This window comes from Prosopis cineraria, unplaced genomic scaffold (assembly GCF_029017545.1).
Source record: "Prosopis cineraria cultivar Desert tree isolate PC_DT_omini unplaced genomic scaffold, ASM2901754v1 PC2, whole genome shotgun sequence".
NCBI lineage: Eukaryota > Viridiplantae > Streptophyta > Magnoliopsida > Fabales > Fabaceae > Prosopis > Prosopis cineraria.
Genome location: NW_026555333.1, coordinates 1,056,642 through 1,082,494, shown reverse-complemented (window position 1 = coordinate 1,082,494; position 25,853 = coordinate 1,056,642). Strand labels below are relative to the sequence as shown.

The following is a 25,853-nucleotide window of genomic DNA, read 5'->3' as shown; positions in this document are numbered from 1 at the left end:
CATGATTAATAATTATAGATAATGCTTTGGGTGGGCAAAATGAAGGATCCAAAGGGTTAGAGCTAGATTTGCACTTTATATAGCCTCCTTTATCTTTGTGTAGTAGGATATATACACATGTGTGTGTGTGTGTGTTTTGCCAACTTTGAGATATATTATACATCTATGATTGTAATTGATTTTGTGACTAGGGTTTGTTATTTTCCTAAGCTTTTTTTTGAAGCAATCATAAGAGTTTGTATTTAGGTTAGTAAATTATTGAAGATTAATTATTGTACTAAGATATTATTAAATGTGGGATGTCTAGCCATTTTTGTTAATCCAAGTCTTATGGTCTTGTGATATTGGTAGGAAAATTGTGATTGATATTTATATATAATTTTGATAATGATGTTCATGATTGAAATTTGGTTTGAAATTTGCCATTTGACTCTCAGGAATTGCTTGGTTAACTTATTGAGTTGGAATGTCAATTATAGTATGAATGCTTAGGTTTTATGAAAAACTAATTTGTCCTTATTGTAGTGTGATCCCTACTAATGGATTATATCTTGCTTTTATTTGTTGATAACTTTGATATAGTACATTTGTGAGCTCTGTGATTTTGAAAATTGTTTTTTTGTCCCGTTTTCAAAGAGTTTTCTTTTGTCCTTATTTTTAATATCCATAGTTAATATATTCTACCATGATAATAGTTAATTAGGAACATTAGCCTTAATTGCCATGGTAATAAGGTTTAATAAGTAGGTTAATTATTTTAGGTATTACAAGATAGAGTGGCCTTTCCTTAAAGGCACCCTTAAGAAGCTAGGAATTAATGATACATGGTCTATTTGATAATGGCTGTGTTGAAAGTGCAATGCTCTAGGCTTTCTATAATGATAAAGCCTGATTGAAATTAAGTCATCAAGGGCGCTTAGGCAAGGAGACCCTATATCTACCTACCTCTTTAACTTATGCATAGAGAGACTTAGTCATGTCATTGAAGATGAAATACAAAGAAGTAACAAGAGCCTATTCAAATTCTCTAAGAATAGTAAGGGAATTTCTCATCTCTTCTTCACAAATGATCTCGTTCTTTTTTGTGAAGCTAGTATTGCTCGAATGGATATCATGATGAATTGCATTGACTCCTTCTATCATGCTTCAAGCCAAAAAATGAACAACAATAAAATACAAATGTGTGCCTATAAAAACGTCCATTTTTCGAGAACTTATAACTTGAGTTCAAGACTAGGTGTGACTCTTTTTGGGGATTTAGGAAAGTTCCTTGGCATTCCTTACTACATAAACATGCTATTGCTAGCATCTTTGACCCTGTTATCAAGAACACCAGAAAAAGGCTACTAGGGTGGAGGGGTAAGTTGTTGTTGATTGCTGGAAGATCAACCCTCATCAAAGTAGCAGTCTTCACTTTTCCTAGATTTTACGTGCAAATGGTGCTTATTCCAAAAAGATTTTAGATAAAGTTGGAAAGTATAATCCATGTTTCCTTTAAGGAGACATAGATGAGATGGAGAAAATACACCTTCTCTATTAGCAAAAAGTGGTATCTGAGAAAGATTTTAGTGACTTGGGTGTAAAAGATCTCCAAAAGCAAAATGAGGCCTTTATCATGAAGTTGTATTGGCTTTTCATCAAGCAACAACATAAATCATAAGTCCAAGCTCTCAAAGAGAAACATAAATATGGGGGTGGAGTGCTACTTAATATTGCTAAGAAAAGAAGTGCTTCTCTTACTTAGAGAAGCATACTCGATTTTGAATAAATTGAAAGAAGGCTTAGCCGCTAAGAAAAGTCTGACCCAAAGCACTCTATTCTGGATTAACGTGTGGTCCAATTTAAACACCAGCATTCTTAAGCGTGTTCCTAACTTGCTGGGACTTATTGATATAGAAAAAAAAGTGTAATATTCTTCCATCGGGTGATTAGAACAAGTATGAACTGAAAACACTCCTTTCAAGACATGCGGTTAATATTCTCACTCATGCCAAGCCTCGAGTTGGTCTAGAGAGAGTTTTTATATGGAAACACTCTAAAGATGGATGGTTTACTATTAGATTTGTATATGATTTCTTATTTGCAGGTACACTAAGACTTTCAACACCTTAATTGGAGATCTATATGGCAACTATAGATTTTGAAAAAGATGAAATTCCTTTCGTGGTTGATGGTGCATAGAGCTATACAAACTATTAATCTACACCAAAGAAGGGGATTACTTCAATCAAACTTGTGCCCACAAGGATGTACTAATGCAAAGGATGAGATTTATTTATTCAAAGATTGCAAGGAGGTAGAGAGCAGATGGAGCCAATTGATTTCTCAAAGTCATTGGCATGGTTTTAAAGAGGTCACGTTTTGTAATAGTTAACCTTGAATCTCAATGGTAATATAGGCAATCAAAGGAAAAAGCAATTTCTTGGAAAGTTTTCTTTCCTTATACATGCTGGGAAATCTGGAAATCAAGATGAAATACCATTTCAACAATGATGAAAGGAGTAACCAACAAGCTAATACAGAAATGTTGTTATTCAAAGTGATCCAAGATAGGGAACTACTGTTTTCAATAAATTCCTTAAGACAAGGGCCCTTGGTTACCTTAAACCAAGCTAATAATGATCCTGATCTTGTGAGGTTAGAGGTAGCAGGGCAATCAATATTAGACGGACATCAAATTGGTGTTGCTGTGATAAGAAGGCAATGTGATTCCTCTAAGCTGGGATTTTTTTTTTTATAAAGGTGGAAAACTCTCCAAGCGAATTTGTGGTTCTTCATTCGGTACTATTAGGACTAGAAAAATGCCGGAATGAAGGTTATAAAAAGATTAAGGTGCATTGTCATTGTGCTATTAGCTTTAATCTTTTCAGTAGGGACACCTCAGCAACAACCCACTGCATGATCTTGCTAAAGTGAGGAAAATATTTCTAAGAGATTAGAACGTTTCTTTTAATTACTCTTGTAATAACATTAGGTTCACGTTTGATTACTGAAATAAAATGAAATGGAATGGATTGAAAAAACTCAAGATAAAAATGAATTAAATTACCCTTCTCCTCATAACAAGCATGATAAAACTCACTAATATATACTGCAAATGTAAAAATCATTGCACTTTTAGAAATTTCATTAATCATAATTCTCAATTTTATAAACTAAATTACTCCTTCCTTTATAAATATACTCACCTATTCTCTTTAATCATCTTATTTTTACCTTTATTTTCTTAATCCATTCCATTCTATTTTTTTTCAATAAGCAAGTGAAATCTAGCTCTTTTGTCGATGACGATTTAAGCACAAGTCATCATAGTATTGATTTCTTTGGTTCCTTTTACCATCAACCTTATCGTATTATATGCCTTTCATTCACCATCATTTTTCTCCCACTGACCATTGCCGACGCTTGTCCACCACCAACCTTCTCATACACCAACGACACTCTTTCGCTGGAAACCTCCTCTGCCAGTGACCCTTCATCTTCCTTCATCCACTGACAAACTAGGCACCTCCATCCTTCGAGTTTGTTCTTGCTTGCAATCTCCATTGAGCTCCAAAATGGATGAACATTCCCCTACCAACAAAACTCCTCCACTAGCGACATTACTCCCTGCAACACTAAGCTTTATCGCTTGCTCCAGATTTGTTTTTCTTTCTTTTTTGCTTTGAATGAACTTGATTGTAGGAGGATGGTGAGAACAAAATGTTCTAGTCGTAGATGTTGCTGACAGCATGAGGAAGACAGAAGAGGAAGGATGAACGGAACAAGGAGCAAAATTTGAGGGGGGGGGGATGTTGGTGGCGATGGCTGAGACTTGGAGGAAAGAGGAAGGAGTGAACAAAAGGGCCCTTTGATTTTTGTGTGCAAGGCATTTTTGTCCTTTGATTCATTGTATTCTAATTAAATATAAATAATAAATTTAGTTTTACTATTTTTAATGACATTTACCATCCCAATGGCCACCCAATTTATCATCTAGAGATAACAACGAATTATTGAATAACAAATAGTATAAAAAACTGTAAAACTGCAGTTGATAAGTACAGGGTATTTATGATTACAGACGTAGTTTAACTATCTTAGACAATATACTATAGTTTAACTATCTTAGACAATATACTATTTTACATAGGGTCACGACAAGCAAAACGTTGTATCGTGAGGCCTTAAAATGCTGTTCGATGGGCATGACAAAATGAGTTTTTTTTTGAGAACAAAAAAATTAGCACCGAGGCGCGCCATTCGTCAGCCTAAATAATATATTTGCAGATTAGAAGTGGAACTCATCTTGAACTTCTATGTTAAGTGGTAAAGTCATGAAGGAAGCAGCATCCTATTTACTACATCATGCAGCTAATGGTCTCGTTTAGTTACGTGGCTATGCTGAGAGAAGGAGATTAGTAAAAGTGGTCTAACCATACGATACGCATCTTCTTTCCTCCCGATCCTCAAGCCCTTGCCTTTCTATCCGATGAGAGTAAAAATAAAGACATACAAATCATCAACCCATATGAAGATCGAAGTACAATATAAGATTGTCTGAATAATTGAACCAAGGAAAAAAAAAAACGCTTTCCATGAAAATAATGTATACTCACCATTTCTAGTTCTAGAAAAGCAAAGGTACACGAGACGCCCGCAAACCTCCAAGGCAAGCCACTGAGAGGACAACATACAATAACGCTAACGCCCCAGAAGGTAGCGGGATATTGTTTGTAGAGGGAAGAATTGCTATAAACATCAAATCAAAAGGCAAGGAGAGAATACCTCCTATCTGGGCATGATAATCTTTCTCAGCCTACCAACAAAAAGAAGAACTTGTGAGCATAGTATGTAGCACAAGAGGCTGGCCAAACTGATCAAATAGTAGCACTTTCCATTATTAACCAAAAAAAAAATGATAATAACAAAAAGGCCATACAAAGCAATATCTCACCGTGCAATCCGTCAAAACAGCCATAGATAATAGCTTAATCGAAGACCTCACGAGTCTTGCATGCCCTTGGAATGTTTTCTAACATTTTGAAACTCTTACATCATTTGAGTAGAAAAGGGGAAATAATTTGCAATAAAACTAATGATATAAATCAACTTAAAAAGTTAATTTAATTCTAATTAAATATTACAGCTTTTACCTATTTTAGAAGTGCATTAATAACTTATCATGAACATACTTCCTCTACATTTGAAATATTTGTAAAATATATAAAGATATATATATACACATTTTTCTACTTTATTATCTCTGAGTTGAAAACGTAAGCCTACCTTTTATGTACCCATATTCAAAATTTTAAAACTTTTCGCATCTCATATATTGCATAGTTTCATATCCAAAACGCATATCCGTAGCAATGATTCTTGAGATGTATATGATTGTCATCACTAAAGCGATCCTACGCTGTACAAATAAACAATTGATATGATCAAGTAATGTCCTCGTAACGAGAAACCCCTTGAAAAAAACGGGGCATAAACCTTCAACCCCCAGGGACAACCTCGATGAAAAATGAAACAATGGATGAATGCCATCTGTTATCTTCTTCAAACCTGCCAATGCTGTCATACAGGGGGAACCAACTGACATTGAATCTGTTTATATAGCTGCAGAGCCTGTTTATGGAGTATTCCACAATAAATATTCTGTTCTAGTTTGCCAGGGAAGGATATTTGCAATAGAGCCCACTTGACTTGGATTGGACAGGCTATTTGTAGCGGCACCATCTCGACCAATTGCACTGGCAGATTTCAATGCTCATCCAAGGCCATGTCCATGGCCATCAAAACTGTGAGAAATGAAGGAAATCGAAACCAAGTCCTTCACATATACGCGCAGCAAGTCGCAAGCCATTTTACCTTGTGAATATTAAGATTTTACATCTGGCTTCACTGCCATGTATTTCTCAATCAATTTGTCCACAAAGGATCGAATCTGCATGTTTTAGGCATACAGTTAATAAAGCTGAGAGGCCAAGGCCAGGATATTTAAAAAACATATCTGACAAAGACAAGTCTAAGGACTCACTTCCTAAGACATTATCTACAATATGAAAAATCTTAATACAACAAGAAGACGCCTTATCCCATTAAGTATGAAAAATCTTGAAAATTAAACAAATTCAAATAATTATATTTTCAGCAAACCAACAACCAAAGGAGCCGTCTTTCCAGCGAGAAATCATTTCAACACCATCAACATGAACATGTATTATAGTATTTATGGAAGCAAGTGCTGGGCAGGAAAATTCCCAAGGCAATACTAGACAAATGTTATTAATGGCAACAGGCCAAAGACAGGACACATACCTTATTCTTTCGCTTAAAATCTAGAAATTCATGAACAGCCATGGCTTTTTCGGCATCTGTGGCTTGCTCCATCACCTGAAAAATAAAAACCATGAAAAGGGAACTAGAGTCCATTAAGACTATCAATAGATAAGTCATTCTTTATAATCTTCTACCCAGTGAAACCACAGCAGCAGCATGCTAATTTAGCAAATAGAAAAGAGCAGACAAGGAGTGAAGGATGAAATAACCTTAGTCGCACTTTTCTTCATTATAGCCTTGTACCCATCCTTATCTAGTTTCCTCGCTTTATAAAGGGGCATAAGCAGCGATGCAACATAATCAACAACAGCCTGTTTAATGCGATCCGCCCCTCGAGAATGACATTTTGAGGCCTCCCTATTTACAGTAACCTGTGAGACAGAGCTCTCATTTGCCATACAATCACGCTTCCAGCTGGGTAATCTTGAACAGGCATTTGATTCTTCCTCATCCTTCAAATGTATGGTTGGGTTAGAAAAATAAGAATCAGCTGCAGCTGCTTGAGATTGCCATCTCTCAATGGCATGATAGTCTTTAATCCCCACACCACTAGTTGTGTCGATCCACGCTTTTGTATATAAACTGCTGTCCAAAGCAACACTTTCTCCTGAGTGCTCTCTGAAATTTAAATGGCTAGCAATCTCATTTGAATGACTCCGCTGTGATAGGTTATCTACTGACCTTCTGGCATTGTCAAGGTCAACACAAGCAGCAGAAAAATCAACTGACCAGTCCCTAACTCGGCAATTCCTAGAATCTATCTCTGAAATACAATCTTGCCTTCCTAAAACCCCTCCAGACCACTTTTTCCTACTATCATATTCATCATTCAATGGATAATGCTCCCGTCTAGCAAATTTATGGAATGAGGGTATCTTTGGAAGTTGCAGCAGTGTATTGCACCTGGCTTCTGCTGAGGCATAAGCCTGCAAGGAACAAGAACACATGAATCTTCCAAGAAATATAGCAACTGAGATGGGGAAGGAGAACATTAGATCCAACAAGGGGAAATTTTCAATGAATCACTTGCCAGGAAAACAAATTTCAAGGATAATATTATACCAGAAAAATTTGCTAAAGCACTGAGAAACCAATCTTCACTATATCAGCTAAGAAATTAATACATTAGTGAGGAGGGGGATCAATACCAGGACTAATGCTTCATATTCACAATAGCATAAAAATTACTTCATTAAAATACTCAATCCAATCAAAGAACCATCTTATGTTATTACAGAATACAAAACTATTATTTATCCAACACTAGCTGAATGCATATTATGTTATAGATTTTGAGATGTACGTCTTTTGATCCTATTTATAAGTCACTTATGTTTCACCAAACCAAGAAAGACCTTGAAACTCATTACCTCTATCTAAAAATTTAGTAATTCTTCAATTTGCCCCTATTAAATATACATAGTTTTTTTTTTTGTAAGAAAATATACACAGTTTTAATAATGTATTTTCTCACCAACATTTACTAGGAGGTAAAAGTGAAAATTTGTAAGGAAAATTTAATGACGTGACTTATAACTACAACAACAAAAAAAATCCTCCTCTCTCTACTTTATTAATAGAACCACAAGGAGTAACTTAGCCTGACCTAGAGTGAACACAAAAATGAAAATTGGACAAACATGAAAGGAAACAAAGACCAACAATCTCAATCCAAAGGGAAGAGAGGGAAATCAAGGAATTCCCAACCACCCACAATGACCAGAGTTGAAGAAGTTGGTTAGAGTAAAAACACAATCAACAAGAGCTAAGGATTATACAGTCAAGCAAGGAGAAGTAAGATGTCTACATCATGCAACAAGCCAAAACTCAAACAAATTTCAGGTGGCCAATGAGAAATCAAAAGAGAAACAATGGGCTATGGAGGTATGGGAGTGCAAATATCTGACCAGAATTTGTGAACTCTGGCACAAATATCTACAGATTCACATTTTGTAATCACAGTAAAACCAAAATCTGACCAGAATTTATGAACTCTGGCACAAAACATCAAAAATGGCAGCCATATTTTACAAGCAAAGTGGTATAACAAAGTCCAGCTAGCTAATATCAACTGATCTCTAGTAGCACCTAGGCACCACATCAAAAGTTCTTGACAAAAGAAATACAGTTCCATGAGAAACGTACCTCAGCAGCAGCAAGTGCTTTAGCACGAGCAGCTTCTGCTGCTGCAATTGCGGCCTGTTCTTCTTCAGACAAAACATAACAGTTACCCTCTCCCTTAGTAACTGCTTTGCCTACTGAACCATGGGACCTGGAAGAATTGACGCTGTGTCTGGAGTCATTTGCCTCCTGTTGTCTTACTTGTTTGCTGTGCAATTTCTTCACATTTGCAATGGAAGGTGAACTACTTCCAGCAGACGCAGAAGCCAGCAAACCTCCTTTATTCTCAAAAGCACCATGATGCATAGTCAGAGGTGGCTTTCCTGAGGTTGAATCTTTCAGAGATTTTCTCTTTGATAAATCTGCAGTAGTTGCATGTCTTGAAAACTTCAATCCACTGCTAGAAGCTTTTTCCTTGCGGAAGATTTCAAGCCATACACTGACCAACTGGCTTGCTATAGCACGTATATCACGGCTAGTATGTACACAAACTTTTTCCTTCACTGTTTTCCCTATGCCTAAACCAGAAAAAAGAAAAGATGAACAAATAGTATAGGAGAAACAGTGGAAATCATATCAACTACAGTGGGTCCATGAATTTGCAGGAGCCCAAGATAAGTTGCCATTCACAACTTGCCAATACTTTGGCTTCCTATACTTTTCATATGTTATATTGACTATCAAATAACCACACCTCACATTACTAGATATTTCAAAGGGTAAGAAATACATATATATCCGAACAATTAGATGAAAATGTCCCTAAAATGCTGCATGTACTGTTAGTAGGAAGATCATAAAAGACAGAAATGAACCATCTCAACACATCTTCATCTTCTAAAATGCTGCATGCACAGTTATTCTTGTCCCACCAAAATTCCTCCCTGCACCAATTCTTACCTAATTGAACTATTTATACTCATCAATCATTAATACTCGACATAGCAAAGACACAGCAACAAAATCATATAATCCACATATTAGCAAGCATATATTAATGTGAAGTCTTATAACAAGTAAAATATATATACCTGATAAGCGCACAGCAAGCAGATCAGTTGAAACCCGCACAAGGAGACGCACACAGTGCCGTAAGAGTTGGGTCCCATCCTTCCCCATTGAGTCCTATTAAGAGTTGCAAAGACATTATTTAAGAAATTCAATCACCAAAAGATAAAGATTTAAGTGTTTTGACATTAAAAAGATAACAAAAAACTCAAGCACGATCCATCAAAAAATTTATAACAAAATTTGAGAATAATGCACTGCTGCTATAAAAGTACCAGTATCCATGAGTTAAGAATAGTAAGCCCCTCTTTACTCCCAGCAAAGGATTTCAAGTTATCAACAGGAAGACTCAACAATTGTTTGGCCACATGCAAGCGACCAGCACTGGTTTTCGCATTGAAGAACATGTCCCTAAGTAAACTTTCACGAGTAATGATTTGAGCACCATCTAAAGAATTCTTGTACAAGGCATTAGAAAGTTCAACTGCATCTAGTCTCTTTATTATATCCCTAACTTCATCCCTCTCATTATCCGACTGTCTGAGTGCAGCCTCCATTGCCTCCACTTCAGCAGTATAATCATTACCAGTGTTCAATAGGTCAATTATACGCACCGCCTCCCGGAGTCCACTCATCATTGCACCACCAACTGTATCAGGATGCTCTTTGCAGGTTGCTTCACCAGCAAAAAACAAGCAGTTATCAACTGGCCTCCCTAACATATCATAGTCTTCTCCAGATGCTCCGACAGAAACATATGAGTAAGCACCATAACTAAAAGGATCTCGACCCCAATCAGTCACAACACATGCAACAGGATCAGGTACTGCATCCTCCCTGAAAAGTTTACGGAGAACCATTAATGCATGGTTGACGTGATCAGCAGAACTCAAACATTGACCATCTATTGCAGCCCTACCAACAACCAATGCTATAAGGACAGGAGCCCCAACTGTTTTCCTTACATTCCAGAACATAAAGCAGTAACCTCTTCTGCTTGTTTCTTCTGCTGTTGCTCCAAAGTAGTCCACTGCATCATCCCAAAACACACTAGGAAATTCCAAAATCACTTTATTGAGCACTCCAAACCCAAGACGCTGGATGGAAGAGCATTTCCACTGAGGCAAAGATGGGGAGAATTTTATAGTTTCAGCCTTCAAACAGCCCAGTGGAACAGTGATAAGGACAGCATCACCAACAAACTCCTTGCCATTTGATGTAGAAATTCTGACTATATCACTCCGGCCAGGCTCCTTACCATAGGACACATTTGTTACCACATGGTTCAAGTGAATAGGAAGCCCTTCTGCTAGAGACTCCACAACAGCACTATAACCCCCTTTAATCATACAATGAGCCCCCCCAAATCCACCATAAACATCATCTTGATTCCAGTAGGGAAGGGAAACCTCCTTAAGAAGAGCCGCACAACCATACTCTAAATGAGCAAAGTGCCAATCCATAACCCTCCGTTCTAGAGGACTCAAAACTTCCTCCTGGCTAATGTTTTCCTCAGCACCGCCCCTTTTGGCATTGAATGATACATCTGCAAAATTATTTTGTTCAACTTCTTCACTACTTCTACCAAAACGTGTCCTTCGACGCCTTGTAAGAGCATATTCTAAACCATCTTCTAGAGACATTTTCATAGCTTGTTCACCCTTCTGAGCAACAAGCAATACCATGTCATCCAGAAGACTATTATATTCAGCTTCCAATGCCTCATCCAGGTCTGCAGGAACCTTCTGTCCTGTTACTATGTCATAAAGAGGACAGTCACTTTTTAGCACAGTCAACTCAAGGCCCAATTGAGCACAAATCAATGAAGAAGGATCTGGTCTTCTCTCAGTGGCCACATCAGCCTCAACTCCAGTGATAATGCTAGCACCAAGATCCACAGGAACAGAAAGAGATGAATGGTCAGTATATACACGACCTCCTATTCTATTCCTAGCCTCAAGTACAGTCACAGAGAAACCCTGACGTTGCAAGTGGCGAGCAGCAGTTAATCCAGCAGGACCAGCTCCAATGACAACCACTCTTTTCATGGCCTCTGAAACAGACTGCAAAGGATCTGGTATCTGATCATCTAAGGAATATTTAACACAGGTAGATTCATTGCTTTTCTCAGTGGCTACAATAGAAGTCATTCTGCAATCAGAATTGTTGGAAGAAGGATCAGAACTGTTAATGTGTATGAGCCCAACTCCACTTGCCTGAATCCCATCATTTTCCTGGTACTCATCAATTTTTCTTTCTTCATGAAGCATTATATTTGATAGATCCAACGCCACTGGATCACCATACCTGTTGCCTTCAATAGCTTCAGGAGCCAAGTTTACATAATCAACTTTGAGACCATCAATTTTCATGGAAGTATCTGACCTATTACCATGGCCTACAATGAAGGTAACTCCGTCTTCAGAGTCAGCCATGGAAGCTGTGGAACTGTCCTCAAATCCCTTTTCTTTTACAAGTTTATAACTATTCCCAGCACTGGCTCCCGCATTCTTGTGAGAGGCAATCCCAACATTTATATAACCCTGCCAAAAGTTTTTAACATTTTGAATTACTAAAGCCATTGATACGCTGCTATATTTTCTCAGTAGAAGAGTAAAGAAAATGAAGTTGATAACTCAGCAACATGGGGAATGAACTTACGCATTGATCAAGAAATGCATAGACTTCCCTAACAAGAGAAGAACGAGGAGATTCATCCTCAGATGGAGTATCACTAACTCCACAGTCAGAAAGAGGCAAAATGCGAGTGACATCTCTGCTCCAAATACTTAAGATCTGGTTTCTGTAAATGCAATCGCATTCATAGAAATAGAACTTGTTAAAATCTATAAATTTACGAGTATGGTATGTGTATGCCAATGAATTTAAACGAACAAAAACTTTTAACAGCCAAATTTCCATCAAATTCCCAGTTTAATCAAAACATAATTAAACATCAACCTGCAAATCTTAGAATCTGCAATACCATACTCATGAAAATCTTTCAAGGTCAATTTGCATAATTCTGTTAAGAGACTCTGAAGAGTAGAAGTCAGGAAACAATGTTCTATGATATCCCATCATTTACAGAAGAAACTAAATTTAAATAAGGAAAAATAAAAACCAACCTGCAAATCTACAGTAGCAACGCAGTATAGCAAATAACAAGCTAATAAAGAATAGCCAACCAACTCCTGAACAAGCAAGCTCATCATGAATCTAAACAGTCCATATTAAATTTGGGCATTCCAATTTAATTTAATTTATTTTAATTCTTATATTTTCAATACTTGTTTATTGTAATAGATGCAGAATCTCTATGAAAAAAAGATAATATTGCAACCATCACTTTTTCTCAAAAAATAATTTTTTTCTTTAAAAAAGTTAGTCCAGATCTCATTGAGTGATAAGCACCAGGCTCCTTTAATACAATAGAAGAACTATATGGAGGACAATCCTGCCAACAAGACAGCTTTCAAATGTAGGATCTGTGGTTACTGTGCACGTATTCTATTTAGCTAAATTTAATCCAACAATATAATAAGTATAACGACAGAGTACAAGTTAATAACAATAGTAAATTTTGTTTAAAAAGGTATGAGTAAAAAAGATGTGCCAATGCAACCAAATTTATCATAGAAAGACGACATCATTTCTTAAGCTTTGCACGTTAGAAACTAGGAAGTACAGATAGGAGAATGACACTAGCCTATAAAAATGCAAAGTGAAAATACAAATTTCTATTTTCTAAAACGGACAAAAGCCCAATAGGAAGAAAAAATTGAACCACCAAGACGGAATCTAACTAAATTGTTGTTTCTTCATTCATGTGTTTTTTTTTTTTAGCAAATAACCAAAGATGAGTTGTTCATCTACCCAATTACAACAGATGAATTATCCTACATGCCCCCACTCCAGAACAGGCTAGAAAAACCAAGAATAAAACAACCTTCTTAATGCCAATGAGCTGAGAGCCTTAGTTTTTGTCAGATTCAAGTAAGCTTAATATCTTTTTTTTTCCGACCCTCTGACACCATTTTTCCCCACTTCCTAAACAAGCCTTTAGTCAAGTCTTATGCTTAAGCAACCGAAACAAAAAGAACACAAAATCATCAATACTGAAGAAAGAAAAGGAAAAATGCAACCTCACTACACTGGGAAATAGCAATTGCAAGCCCATGTAAAAGCACGTTAAGAGGATATCTACTGACCTACAATACAAATAGTCCTGAAGACCACCTTTACGCTTCAAGATCTCCTTAAATCTTATCTTTTCAACTGGACCAACTGCACGAGCTTTCAGACCAGCTGAAACTGCTGCTGAAATGCTACCTGACTCTTCATCAGCATTCAAAGAGGAAGCACTCTTCATTCTTGGTCTGAGAGTGCGTTCATCATCTACAACTCCTTGGCTTTCAAGAAAAGATTGATCGTTAGTTAAAATCTCCCAGTCAGCATCCCCCTCATAAGCCATGTCTCCATGCCTGCGCTTTTTGGCCTTACGAATGGCACGCTGAACAGCTGATATCTTATCATGTTTGTCAGAAAACTCCGACCCAGAGACCGCACATTCTGCGTAATTATAATTTTCTTCCAGAATTGCAGGTGGTGAGGTTCCATCAGCTCCTTTCTTGTCATAAAGATGACCATCATTTGGAAGAGATCCCTCTTCAGATGTGTCATTTGAAGATTGAATTTGATGTAATACTGAGCTACATTTCTGAATGGAAACAGTAGAATCAGCTGGAATGACACAAGGTTCTAAGGGATTTTTGGAGCAATTTGACTGGGCAGCCAATTTATTCTCCTCAGCTTCAGTAGACATCATTAGAGATAAATTACCAACAAAAATTACAGTTTTTTTTTCCGCTGGAAAACCTGAAGCAAGATCTTGCAGTTCACCTTTTGTATCCAGACTACCACCATCTACCTTGTCATGGAATCCAGAGAATTTCAGAGCCCTATGTCTGGAGGATTCCTCGGACTCTTTTCCAGAAACCAGCTGATCATCGTCATAAAAATGTTCACATGATCTATTCAGGGGCTTGGAGACTGGAGGAGGTGAGGCAATTTCTTTCTCCACAGAAGTAAGATCGTCATTTTCTCTTCTATCATTACACATTACTACCATTTTATCTGTTAACCTTTTCTTGAACTCAGTCTCACTAACACCACATGGCCCTTCCCCCAATTCTAAGAGTGAGGCAGTTTCAACCATTTCTTCAGGACCACATAACCTGACAGAACACTGCTCCAAACCATCACTGACAAATCTTTCTTGAAATGCAACCTTTTGGTGGGAAGGAGAGCAAACATCTCCAAATTGAACAAAAGATGATTGCCGGCTGTCTTTATTGCAGACATCAGTCATAGATTCCAAATCATCACCAAGTTTAACTTTTTGCTGGCTATCTCCAGCTGCCAATCCATTTTGAATATTTGAATGAAAAATGCCCTTGGAAATTTCCTCTTGAAGACAGCCGTAACCAAACTTCTTATTATCCATTACAGATGCTGAAACAGGCCTATGTGAAGGTGATCCTTGAGGAAAATCATTGGCAGATTGCAAAAGTCCACTGCCTAATTTTAAGGAAGAACTAGATTTAGATCCACAATCAGCCATAGACTCTACAGATTCTGGAATACTTTTCAAAACAGGGTTCAACCCATCGCCCACAATCTGGCTCCCAGTATTCTGCTTTGAACTTGATGATGCACAAGAATTCCTACTCAAAATAGACTGTGCGTTTTGGAAAATTGAAGACAGTGAGTCTTCCTTCTGTTCTACAGAGGAGAGTCGTAAACCATTGCCCGGTAATAAAACCAAACCTTTGTCATCCTTCAATGTACTCCTAGATTCCCAAGCAATCAAATCATCATTGGATGTAGTGTGAACCTCACTTCCCTTAAGATCCATGTGAAATCTCTCAAAGTTTCCTTGATTGCCGCCCACTGCTTTTTCAACCATAGTATCAGATCCATTATTACCCAAAACCAGCCCTTCCTTTACATTTTCTAGATCCCCACCCGGTGATGAAGCATCCAGAGAACTACCAGCAACCACATTCAAATAAGAATTTCTTAATCTGGCGGTTCCAGATCCCTGATCTCTCTTTGGACCCTTCAATCTTTTCCGGAAACTGGCTAAGGTGTCATCCATGCCCCCAGAATCCTCTTCTACGTCAACCAATTTCTTCCCGGCAGCCTCAGCATTCTGAAATCTATCACCAGTGCCCTCTAAAGTCAAATTAACGTTCTTGGAGTTACGTGGCCTCCTCAGCTTAAATAGAGACCCAATGGGTTCGTTATCATCCGAATCAAAACTAATTTCCACCTGTTTCGATCTTTTCTTGGTCCCAGACCTCTTCACTTCGCCATCCATTTTCGTCTAACCCTAGGCTTCCAATAAAATCGTCAATTATACTGATCCCTTCAGCCCAACTTCGGCGCCCAAATCAAGATGCACCAATTTAGAATAAGAATTATTGCTTTCCACTTTTCCATCATCAAAAAGCTAAAGCTCGTGCTTCAATATGAACCATAAATCAACCATACATATACATAAAAACATTGTGAGAATTCGAAGACAATCCTTCGCAGGCACATAAACAAATACACAATTATTGGTGAAGAATCTGTGAATCAGTGAGTCTACGACCAAGTTAATAGTCAAAAAGGCCCATTTACCTTGAACAACTAAGTCCTGGAGAAAGCGGGAGGAAAAAAAAAATAGTACTATCAATATCCGAAAGTAACTCAGCCCAATAAAGAGATAGTGAGCGAACGAGGCACGGGGAAGGAAACCGGGAATACCCAACCTGTGCCCTCCGAAGGTGGCGCTAATGAAATCGTTTCCACAGAAGGGTGCGCACGTTAGCGTCTCATTACGGCAAGCCAGGGGAATGCCCGCTCTATAACTTGCGCCGCTACAGGGATAGAGTTGAGTGCAGAGAATAACTTCAAAATCATTATAAAAAAAAGGCCAGGGAGAGATAGAGATGAAATTTTAGAGTGCAACCAAAACAGCCATCAGTTAATTGACAGTGCTCCAAATTTTCCATGAACAGGGATGCGGCAGATTAGGGCTTGGACGCTGGCGGGCAACATGGCATGGCAGCAGGCAATTTTTTTTTTTTTTGGTTGCCTGGAGTATTATTTTAGGCATCCAACTTTTATATTAAGTTTGGTCAAAAAAATACTTTTATATAAAATTTTAATTTAATTTAATTTTTTAATTTTATAAAATATTTTTTAAATTATCTAATGCCCATATCATTAGTTTTATATCAATCATTATTATTTTAAAAAATAAATTTAAAATGTCAATATTTAAAAATATTTTATTAATATTTTAGGGCTTGGACGCTGGCGGGCAACATGGCATGGCAGCAGGCAATTTTTTTTTTTTTTTGGTTGCCTGGAGTATTATTTTAGGCATCCAACTTTTATATTAAGTTTGGTCAAAAAAATACTTTTATATAAAATTTTAATTTAATTTAATTTTTTAATTTTATAAAATATTTTTTAAATTATCTAATGCTCATATCATTAGTTTCATATCAATCATTATTATTTTAAAAAATAAATTAAAATGTCAACATTTAAAAATATTTTATTAATATTTAAAAATTTAATATAAAATTTTTTTGTGATTAGACTAACGACTTTAAAATTAAAGGATTGAGAAAATACTTTATAAAATTAAAAGACTAAAATGAAATATAATACTTCCTCTATTCTAAAATATAAAATATCTTGATAAAAATAAAGTTTTATTAATACATTTTTAATATTATCATTTACATATATTTTCTCTTTTTAATATTTTTTCACTAGTGGAGTGTTAAATGAAAGTTATTTTTAAAAAAATTATTTTTTTTTGAAAAAATAAGATTGTAAAGTGTATTTAAAAATTTTATTGACATGTATGATTTTACCTAAAAATATATTATAGTTTGTGATGGAGAGAGTATAATTTTTATCTTTCAACTATTCACATAAGAATATTTGGTATCCTAAATGTTATACAATTTTCCTGTTAGCATTTGAAAATGATGCATGATATTGATTTAAAAATTGCAGAAAAAACTGTAAAGATTATAGAGAATAAGTCAAAAAATTACACACATATACTTATAAGAAAGTAATTATCAATTAAGTGTCCAAAATTATATATAAATATCAAGATATAAATGTTATTTTTTATCCATGCAAAAGATCAAGATATGATTTTGACCGACTAATTTAACCAACTACTAACTAATCACCAAACCATAATTGCAGGCAATAACATCAATAAATAATTAAAAAATATTATACTTGTTTTTTACCAACTATATTATATTTGTTTTAGTAATGTCATATTAAAATATCAATGGTTTAAACTATAATAATTTAAATATTATTATTATTTACAAGTCTTCACACATAATTTACAAATTACATTTTGAGATTTAAACATTCTTGAAAAATTTACAACTTAAATTGTGCATCTATTATTTATAAATAAAAGTATTTTGTTTACATTAGTTATAAATTTTTTAAGGATGACTTACAAATTTTGGAGGAAAACTTATAAATTATCATATATTTTCTTGTATGATACCTGTTTGTAATTTTATTAGTCTTTCTCTATGATTTTTAAATCATTTTTCTATTTCCTTAGTCAATTAATGGTTTAACATTTTTAAAGGCAAAGTGTTCAGCATAGGAGTGCACTAATACACCATTTTTAAATATTAAAAAAAATTATATTACATATAATTTTAGAATACCAAGCGTTCTTAAGATAATTGTTAAGAACAAAAATGTCTTTTAACCCTTATTTTTATGATATTGAAATTAAAAATTTTAAGGAAGTTTTTATAATTAATAATTAATATTAATATTTTTATTAAAGTATGATGGATGTAGAAATTGTCTTTGATGGCATGACAAGGGTGAGATATTCACCAATAATCCTCTAATTTTTTAATCAAAACATTCATATGGATCACGTTATTGTACAAATTTAAATTCTTTCTATTAAATTAAATAAATAATAAAAATATAAAAAACGCATTTAAATTAAATTTTTTATTAGAGAAGCTGTGTAGAAATTTGACATTTTAGTATATCTTTTTTTTTCTTTTTGTGAAATGCATCTACATAACTTCATTGACAATGATTGCTACTCTATGTGATTTATATAATTATTGTATACAATAATAAAATATAATTAATTTTTATTAATATTCTACTATCATGAATGGGAGGAGAGAGCGTTTAATCATTTAATATTGATGATGGAAAAAAATATTTTTGGTTTTCCAAGCTATCTATGGTTGACAATTACAAGAATAATCTCTTGAAGAATTTAAATGCCATTTAAGGGATTGGATGGGCAAAAAATTATTTAATATTAATATACCCCTCCCTTTAAACATGTAAAGCATTTTTTGATATTAAATACTTTAAAATATAAGATATTTTTAGTGGTTCAATATGTAATTATTGTGCTTTTCCAAAAATGTTCCTAATAAATAAATTAATTTATACTTATTCTTAAATAAAATACTCTTTCAAATAAGGGTAAGTGTGGAAAGATGATGCTAGTTTGAAAATAGTTAAATAATTTATTAGGGATAAAGTTAGTTAAAAATGTCTCAAGGTTAATAAATAAAATAAACTTTGAAGTATTGCACGAAAAACGTCCTAAATTCTGAACTTTAAAAATGTGTAAAATTTATCATAAACTTTTAAATTCACAACAAATTAAATTTTACTATTAACTTTTTGTTAATGTCGTTATTGTTCACAACGGGCTTCAATCAAATAATGATGTGGTAGTCCCTTACTGATGTGGTAGTCCCTTACTGATGTGGCAGTCCCTTACTAATGTGTCATTTGTGTATTAATACTACAGATCCTAAATTACTACACAAGTAGTGTCCTGGATCCCAAACTTTAAAATTTTGAACAAATTATCCCTATCATTTATGTATAGAATGCCAACTATTATGTAGACAAAATTAATCTCAACATGATCCATCACAGTAAAAGCATTGTTAACCGTGGCGAATGATCCATAATTTTGTGAAATGACTTTTTTTGCCCTTTTTGCAATGTTTTCCAAACGATGAGTATTGCATGCTTCTGTATACTCTATAACTCTAATTTATTCTTATTTTAAATAATATTTATTTATTTAATGGTGAAAACTTGGGATCTCATTGAAAAAGAAGTTTAAATATCAGAGAATTTTAATTAGCCAATTAATTTGAGTTTTAAATTTATTGATGAAATCATCGACTTTCGCATCTATTGTCTATAAAATCCTGTGATATTTAAACTTTTTTCAAATGAGATGTCAAGTTTTCACTATTGAATAAATAAACATTATTCAAAATAAGATTAAATCATAATTATAAAGTATATGAAAGCATAAAATGTCAATTGTTTGAAAAATATTGCAAAAAAGGGAAAAATATCATTTTACAAAATTATAAGTCATTCACCACGACCAACAATGCGTTCATCATGGTGGACTACACTGAGGCTAATCTAATTTACATAATAATCAACATTCTATATATAAATGATAAGGATAATTTACTTAAAATTTTAAATTTTAGGATCCAGGATGCTACCCGTGCAATAGTTTAGGGTCTGTGGTGCTAATTAACAAATAACACGTTAGCAAAAGATTGTCACGTCAGCATTTAACTAAGGCCCATGGTGAACAATAATGGCATTAATAAAAAGATAATAGTAGGGTTTGATTTACTATGAATTTAAAAGTTTATGGTCTATTTTGTACATTTTAAGAGATCAATGTCCAAGGCATTTTTCGTGCAACACTTCAAAGTTCATTTTGCTCATTAACCCTAATTTTAAGGGAAGGAAGTAATAATTTTAGAAAAAATCCGTGTAATATTTTTTAGTTTTCTCTTAGGCACAAACAATTATATAAATTAGATATATATTATCATCCAATACACATACATTAGAGGAGAATGACAAAAAGGTCCCAAAAATACTAATTAATTCAGGCTAGGTGTCAAGTGCCAAATTTTAAAAATTTGTAACTTAATTTCTTAATTTTGTAAATGTGTTGTGATAAATTTGCAGCTTGTTTTTTAAATTTTAACATAGTTGAGAAATAAAAAATTTATTTTTTCTATTAAAATTTGAAATACAAGATGCAAATTCATCACAATGAAACTGTAAAATTAAGAGATTGAGTTACAAATTTTTGGAGTTTGGCACTTAGAATCTAACTTGAATTAATCGGCCCTTTTGAAACCTTTATATCATTCTCCCTATACACTAGTTAGGGTTAATATCGCCCGATTAATTAGCAATGTTAGCTTGCTTCAATATAGCTTGGTATGCAAGCATTCATGTGCATACTCTTGCAATTTCTTATTGTTTAGTTATCTAAATATGAGTGAATTTTAATTAATGTAAAAAGTCTTGCATTTGTAAAATTAGAATTAATAACTAATATAATATAATAAAAGAAAAAAAACCCTAAAAATTTAAGTCTTGAGGTTTATAGTTAAATTTGATGTCCTTCTATTGTTGTTTACCCATTTGTTCTATTCTCACGTTTATAGGTAGTAATTATCCATTCCTAATTAGTAGCAAGAGTCTAGGTTTCACCGATAAATACATTAATTAATGACAGTTTAGAGATGGTGCCTTGATGGATTAAATTCTCTATCCTTGGTCTTTTCATTGTTTTCTTTTTCCTATTGTCTCTGATTGACAATTTGACATAGTTTTTTTTAGTGAAAATGGGATAAATTCATTAATTAAATAAAATACAGAGAATTGCATCAGAGTATTATAAGTATTGTATGTCCTAATCATATGATCAACTATAGCTCTAATTTGTGCTAAAAAGCTATCCACATTCAATATTCATTTTTGAAAATACAATAGTTCCTAACATCCTATAATTTCCAGCATAGAATACTAGTACCAACTTTTCAAGAATTATCAATTCAAGGGTAACCTAAAGTGTCGGCCAACCAAACATTAATACTCTTGCCATAAAAGTCCCTATGTATGACAATCTCACATAATAAACAATCTCACATGATTATGTTATTACCACTTTATCTCCCTACTATAAAATTGCTTCAATGATTGCCTATTAATTGGGGCACGAGACTTTAATTTTGCTAGCAATCACCTTTGAAACTATTTTGTAGTTCATGTTGCATAATGAGATTAGTCTGAAATCTTTCATACATTTCAATCTATCTATTTTAGGGATGAGAACAAGGTGTGTACTGTTAATACTCTTAAACTTCCACAGATCCCAAAACATCTCCCTAACTATAGTACATATTGAACCCCCCAAAGCTTCCCAGTATTATTAGTGAAGAATAGCTTGAATCCCATCAGGTCTCGGAGCCTTAAAAGCACCAATTTCAAAGGTGGCTTGCTTAATCTCCTCATTTGACACCTCACCTAATAAAGAAGCAATGTCTTCCTTACTAAGCCTTATATATGTTTTACTATAACGAGTATTGATCAGATCAACCATTTTAGCTTGGAACAAATTTTTATTATAGGAGACAACATTATCTTATAGCCTCTCTTGATCAAAAATTCAATTTCTATCACCATCCTTCAAAGCCTCAATATTGTTCTTTTTTCTCCCAATGGCAGTAATGGCATGGAAGAACTTACTGTTTCTATCTCCACAATTCAATTATTTGCATCTATACTTCTTGTACTAGAGAAGTTCTTCTAAAGCCAACATCTTGTTATAATCCTTTCACAGTTTTACTTCTACTTGTTGCAAAAATTGAGAGTCCCTTCTACTTCTGGTAGTATCAATTCTTTCGAGCCTATGCAAAAGGTGTCTCCTTTTCCTTGGAATATTGGCTATTCTAGATTTGTTCTAGTGGTTGATGGCTTTTTCAAATATTTTAACCTTAACATTCGAATCTCCATCCTTCTAACATTGACTAACAACTTCATTAAAACCTTCTTTCAAAAACTAAGCCGCTTGACATTTGAAAATAGGTTGGAATCGACGTTCATTCTAATAATTAGCATTCATAATATAGATAGGATGATGGTCTAAGCCAAATCTTCCCAAATGAAAAGCCTTGAAATCAGGAAATGCAAGATTCCATTCATAATTGGAGAATGCCCAGCTAATCCTTTCTTTGACCTTGTTGTTTTCCCAGGTGAATCAACCTCCAATTATATCCAACTCCATGATCTTAACCTTATGGATAGCTGCATTAAATTGATTCATTGACAGTAAATTCAATGCAACCCCCTCATATTTATCCTCTTCAAAGAGAAAGGTATTAAAATCCCTTACCGCTAACCAATGATCATTAATATTTTCCCTTAAAATTTCTAAATTATTCCATTGTGTTTGTCCTAGGACACAATTTGTCTCAGCATAAACACACGATAACTAAAAACTATTAATGTCCCTATTTTCCATCACATGTACATGTAACAATTGAGTATTAGAAAACACATAATTAATAGCAAATTTATCACTATTCCATATCAACCAAATACCACCAGAAAATCCTGTGGCTTCAACTCTCAACTAATTAAAAAAATTTAGCTTTTTGCAAATTGAATTTGCTTTCTCCCCACTAACTTTGGTTTTAAAAAGTGCCAAAATATTAACATTTCTTCCCCTCACTATATCACGAATTTTGTTAGGAAAAGCTTTAGCAGCAGCCCTTACAATTTTAAGCTATAAATTCCATAAGCATAGGAAAATGAATATGTTATGGGGTTCTAATACCTAGAGGTTAAACTGCTCCTCCGTTTGTAATCTCTGTGATAAACTCAGCAATCTTACCATTAATACCTTCTTTAATTGCTTCAAAAATGGTCCTGATGCTTAACCCAACCCTCAACATGATTTTGAGATGATACATGCCCTAATTTTGGATCGGGGGACCTTGGTTGGTGTTGTATTTGATTCTTCGTGTTAGCTATGCTCATACTGCAGTCTTGTTCAAAGTGGTTTTGGCTTAGATCTTGGTGACCTGGGAATTGCTCGATCATGTTAGGAATGGAATCATGTTTTTGAAACTGTTACTCTGGGAAAAGAAGACCCCTATGTGATATTAAACCAGCAATAATATTATGTTGTCTTTCAACAATCTCACGTTTCATCCGTGGGATGGCAACTTGGGCCTTGTAGCTTGATTTCTCTTTATCCCACTTGTTCTGTTGAGATATCCTCTTACTAATCCATTTTGTTTCTTGTATTTGCTTAGGCTGCTTCGTGTAAAATCTTAAAGTTAAAACTAATAGCATTAAAACTAAAGGGCTCATTTTTGTTTCTTAGCTTATATTAGCCTAAATCAATTTCCACTTCAGCTTTCTTCGTCTGATAATCCTACTCTTTCTCTTTTCCCTTTAACTTATTTCCCTCCACTTTTCTTTCATTACTTAGTTCCTGTGCTTTCTTACTGAACTCGACAATAAGCCTTTTACTATTTTGATTGATGTTATGATGCCATTCTTTTCGCCTCCACTCTAACGCTGCTCCTTTTTTCATGAAAGGAGGAGTATGAATGCTAGGCTCTCCCTCTTCTCCAACCTCTGAAAGCACCCCAAACATAGATGTAAAAGCAAGTTTTGAGTGGACAAGGGAGTATTTTTCTGACTTTGATAATTCAAGGTCTATGTGTAGCCTCCATTTTTCTCTTGACTGAACCACTTATTCTTGAAAGGTTTCTTTTCAAGCATCTAGATTCCATACTTCTCTTCCAATAGGATCTGACTATGATTCACAAGGTCGAATTCCATCATCAAGTTCTTTTTCACTGTCTTCTAGACATGTTTCCTTCAGTCTCATTCTCACCGCTATTAGTATCCTTCTTAAGCAAGGGACACTCTTTTTTTTCGTCCACATTGTTCGCAGTTGAAACAAATTACTTCTAACCCTTTATACGTGAATGTGAAGACTTGGCTATGTATAACAAATCTCGAGGATAATCTTTTGTTTAGATCCACCTCTACATTAACCCTTACAAACCTCTCTCATTCCATTTTGGCTGACTTATCATTTACTCTTACTAGAGCATTCTTATCCACTTTAAGCAGCTTACCAATCTTGTTACCTACTTCTCAAAGCATTTCCTCTGTATAATAGTGCATAGGTAGGATTGGAATCCTAACCCAAATAGCAAGCTTGTGGACTTTGTTGTTGTAAGGATTAAAATTAGGGCTCCATCTTTATACTACTAAGTCATGTCCCTGTATGACCCAAGGTCCCTCGTTCAGTAGCTTAAGACATAGTTGTTTATTATCAAACCTTAGAACGAAGTAGTTGTTAGCCATATCAATTACTTTAAACTTTGTTGTTTTTAATAAAATCTCCAATCTCTTCCTTAACTCATCCAATCTTAGTCTTTTTCCCATAAGAGTTAGGATAAGTGCATCCTTCTATGGCAGACATAGGTTCTTCCATTGTTCATTGAGCATATCTATACTAGGAATCTAGTTAAACAGCTTCTTCTGTTCCTCCAGTAATAGGGGAAAAATTTCTGCTTCCCTCTTCAACCATTCCCTGAAAATAGTTTCATAGTCCTCCTTTACATCCATAGTCTCCTTGCCTATCAAGAGATCTCTATAGGATATTTGAGACCAAGGTTTAGTTTTCTCACCTTCAGTTTCCTGATTCATTGATGTCTTCCCCATAAAACTTTCTACTTTTTCGACGTCCTAATCCTTTTACTTTAGCTCCTTAGCAGTTTGATCATGTAGTTTATTAATGCTGTGAGTAATAGCATCTTCTTCATCTTTAGACAAACCCTCCTTCTCCTTGCTGGTCACTTGATTTGTGGGGATCCCCTCACCAGTACTACAGTTACCTTTCACTCTCTCACAGGGAATTATGAGCTCACTCATCTCAGAATCGCACTTGCTGTTGATTTATAAAAAAAAAGGAAACCTATGATAACAGGCAAAGCGGTAAGGAGTTCAATATGTAAAAGACTCCTATGTTTTTTATGGCAGGAGCATCTATGGTCACGAATTGCACTTCCATGCCATGACCCAAAAAAACAAAAGAAACATGTTGACCGAGTGGTTCTCCGTACATGCGACCGACAAATGGGAGAAAGAGGAGGAGGAGGAGTATAAGAGGTTGAGATCTTGGGCCTGGTATGAAAAATCAAAGTCCTTATCCAATGTATTAAATCATTTGTCGGGTTTCTCTTCTTAGAAGCTAGAAGGGTATTTTATCTGGCATATTTAATTTATCTTTTTAATTGCCTCAAGGGCAACCTCATTGATCTTCAAAATTAAAGCTATGTTTACCTTTTTTTTTTAATTGTTTCTTATAGCTCGATCCAAACAGACAAAGAAAAATATAGACAGTACGATCAAAATTGAGATACGCTTGATAAATTATG

General features: G+C 34.7%; 1 protein-coding gene across 1 annotated transcript; it reads right to left on the bottom strand.

Annotated features, from left to right (window-relative positions):
* Nucleotides 1-5,291: 5,291 nt before the first annotated feature.
* Nucleotides 5,292-16,531, bottom strand: LOC129304195 (lysine-specific histone demethylase 1 homolog 3-like). Its single transcript, XM_054943882.1, has 10 exons — nucleotides 16,275-16,531; nucleotides 16,144-16,159; nucleotides 13,668-15,982; nucleotides 12,118-12,259; nucleotides 9,732-11,999; nucleotides 9,480-9,573; nucleotides 8,473-8,966; nucleotides 6,537-7,253; nucleotides 6,307-6,381; nucleotides 5,292-5,932 (listed from the first exon to the last, which is right to left on the bottom strand). The coding sequence occupies exons 3-10, from the start codon at nucleotides 15,836-15,838 to the stop codon at nucleotides 5,867-5,869; spliced, it is 6,027 nt and encodes a 2,008-aa protein (XP_054799857.1). The 5' UTR covers nucleotides 15,839-15,982; nucleotides 16,144-16,159; nucleotides 16,275-16,531; the 3' UTR covers nucleotides 5,292-5,866.
* Between the last annotated feature and the right edge of the window lie 9,322 nt (nucleotides 16,532-25,853).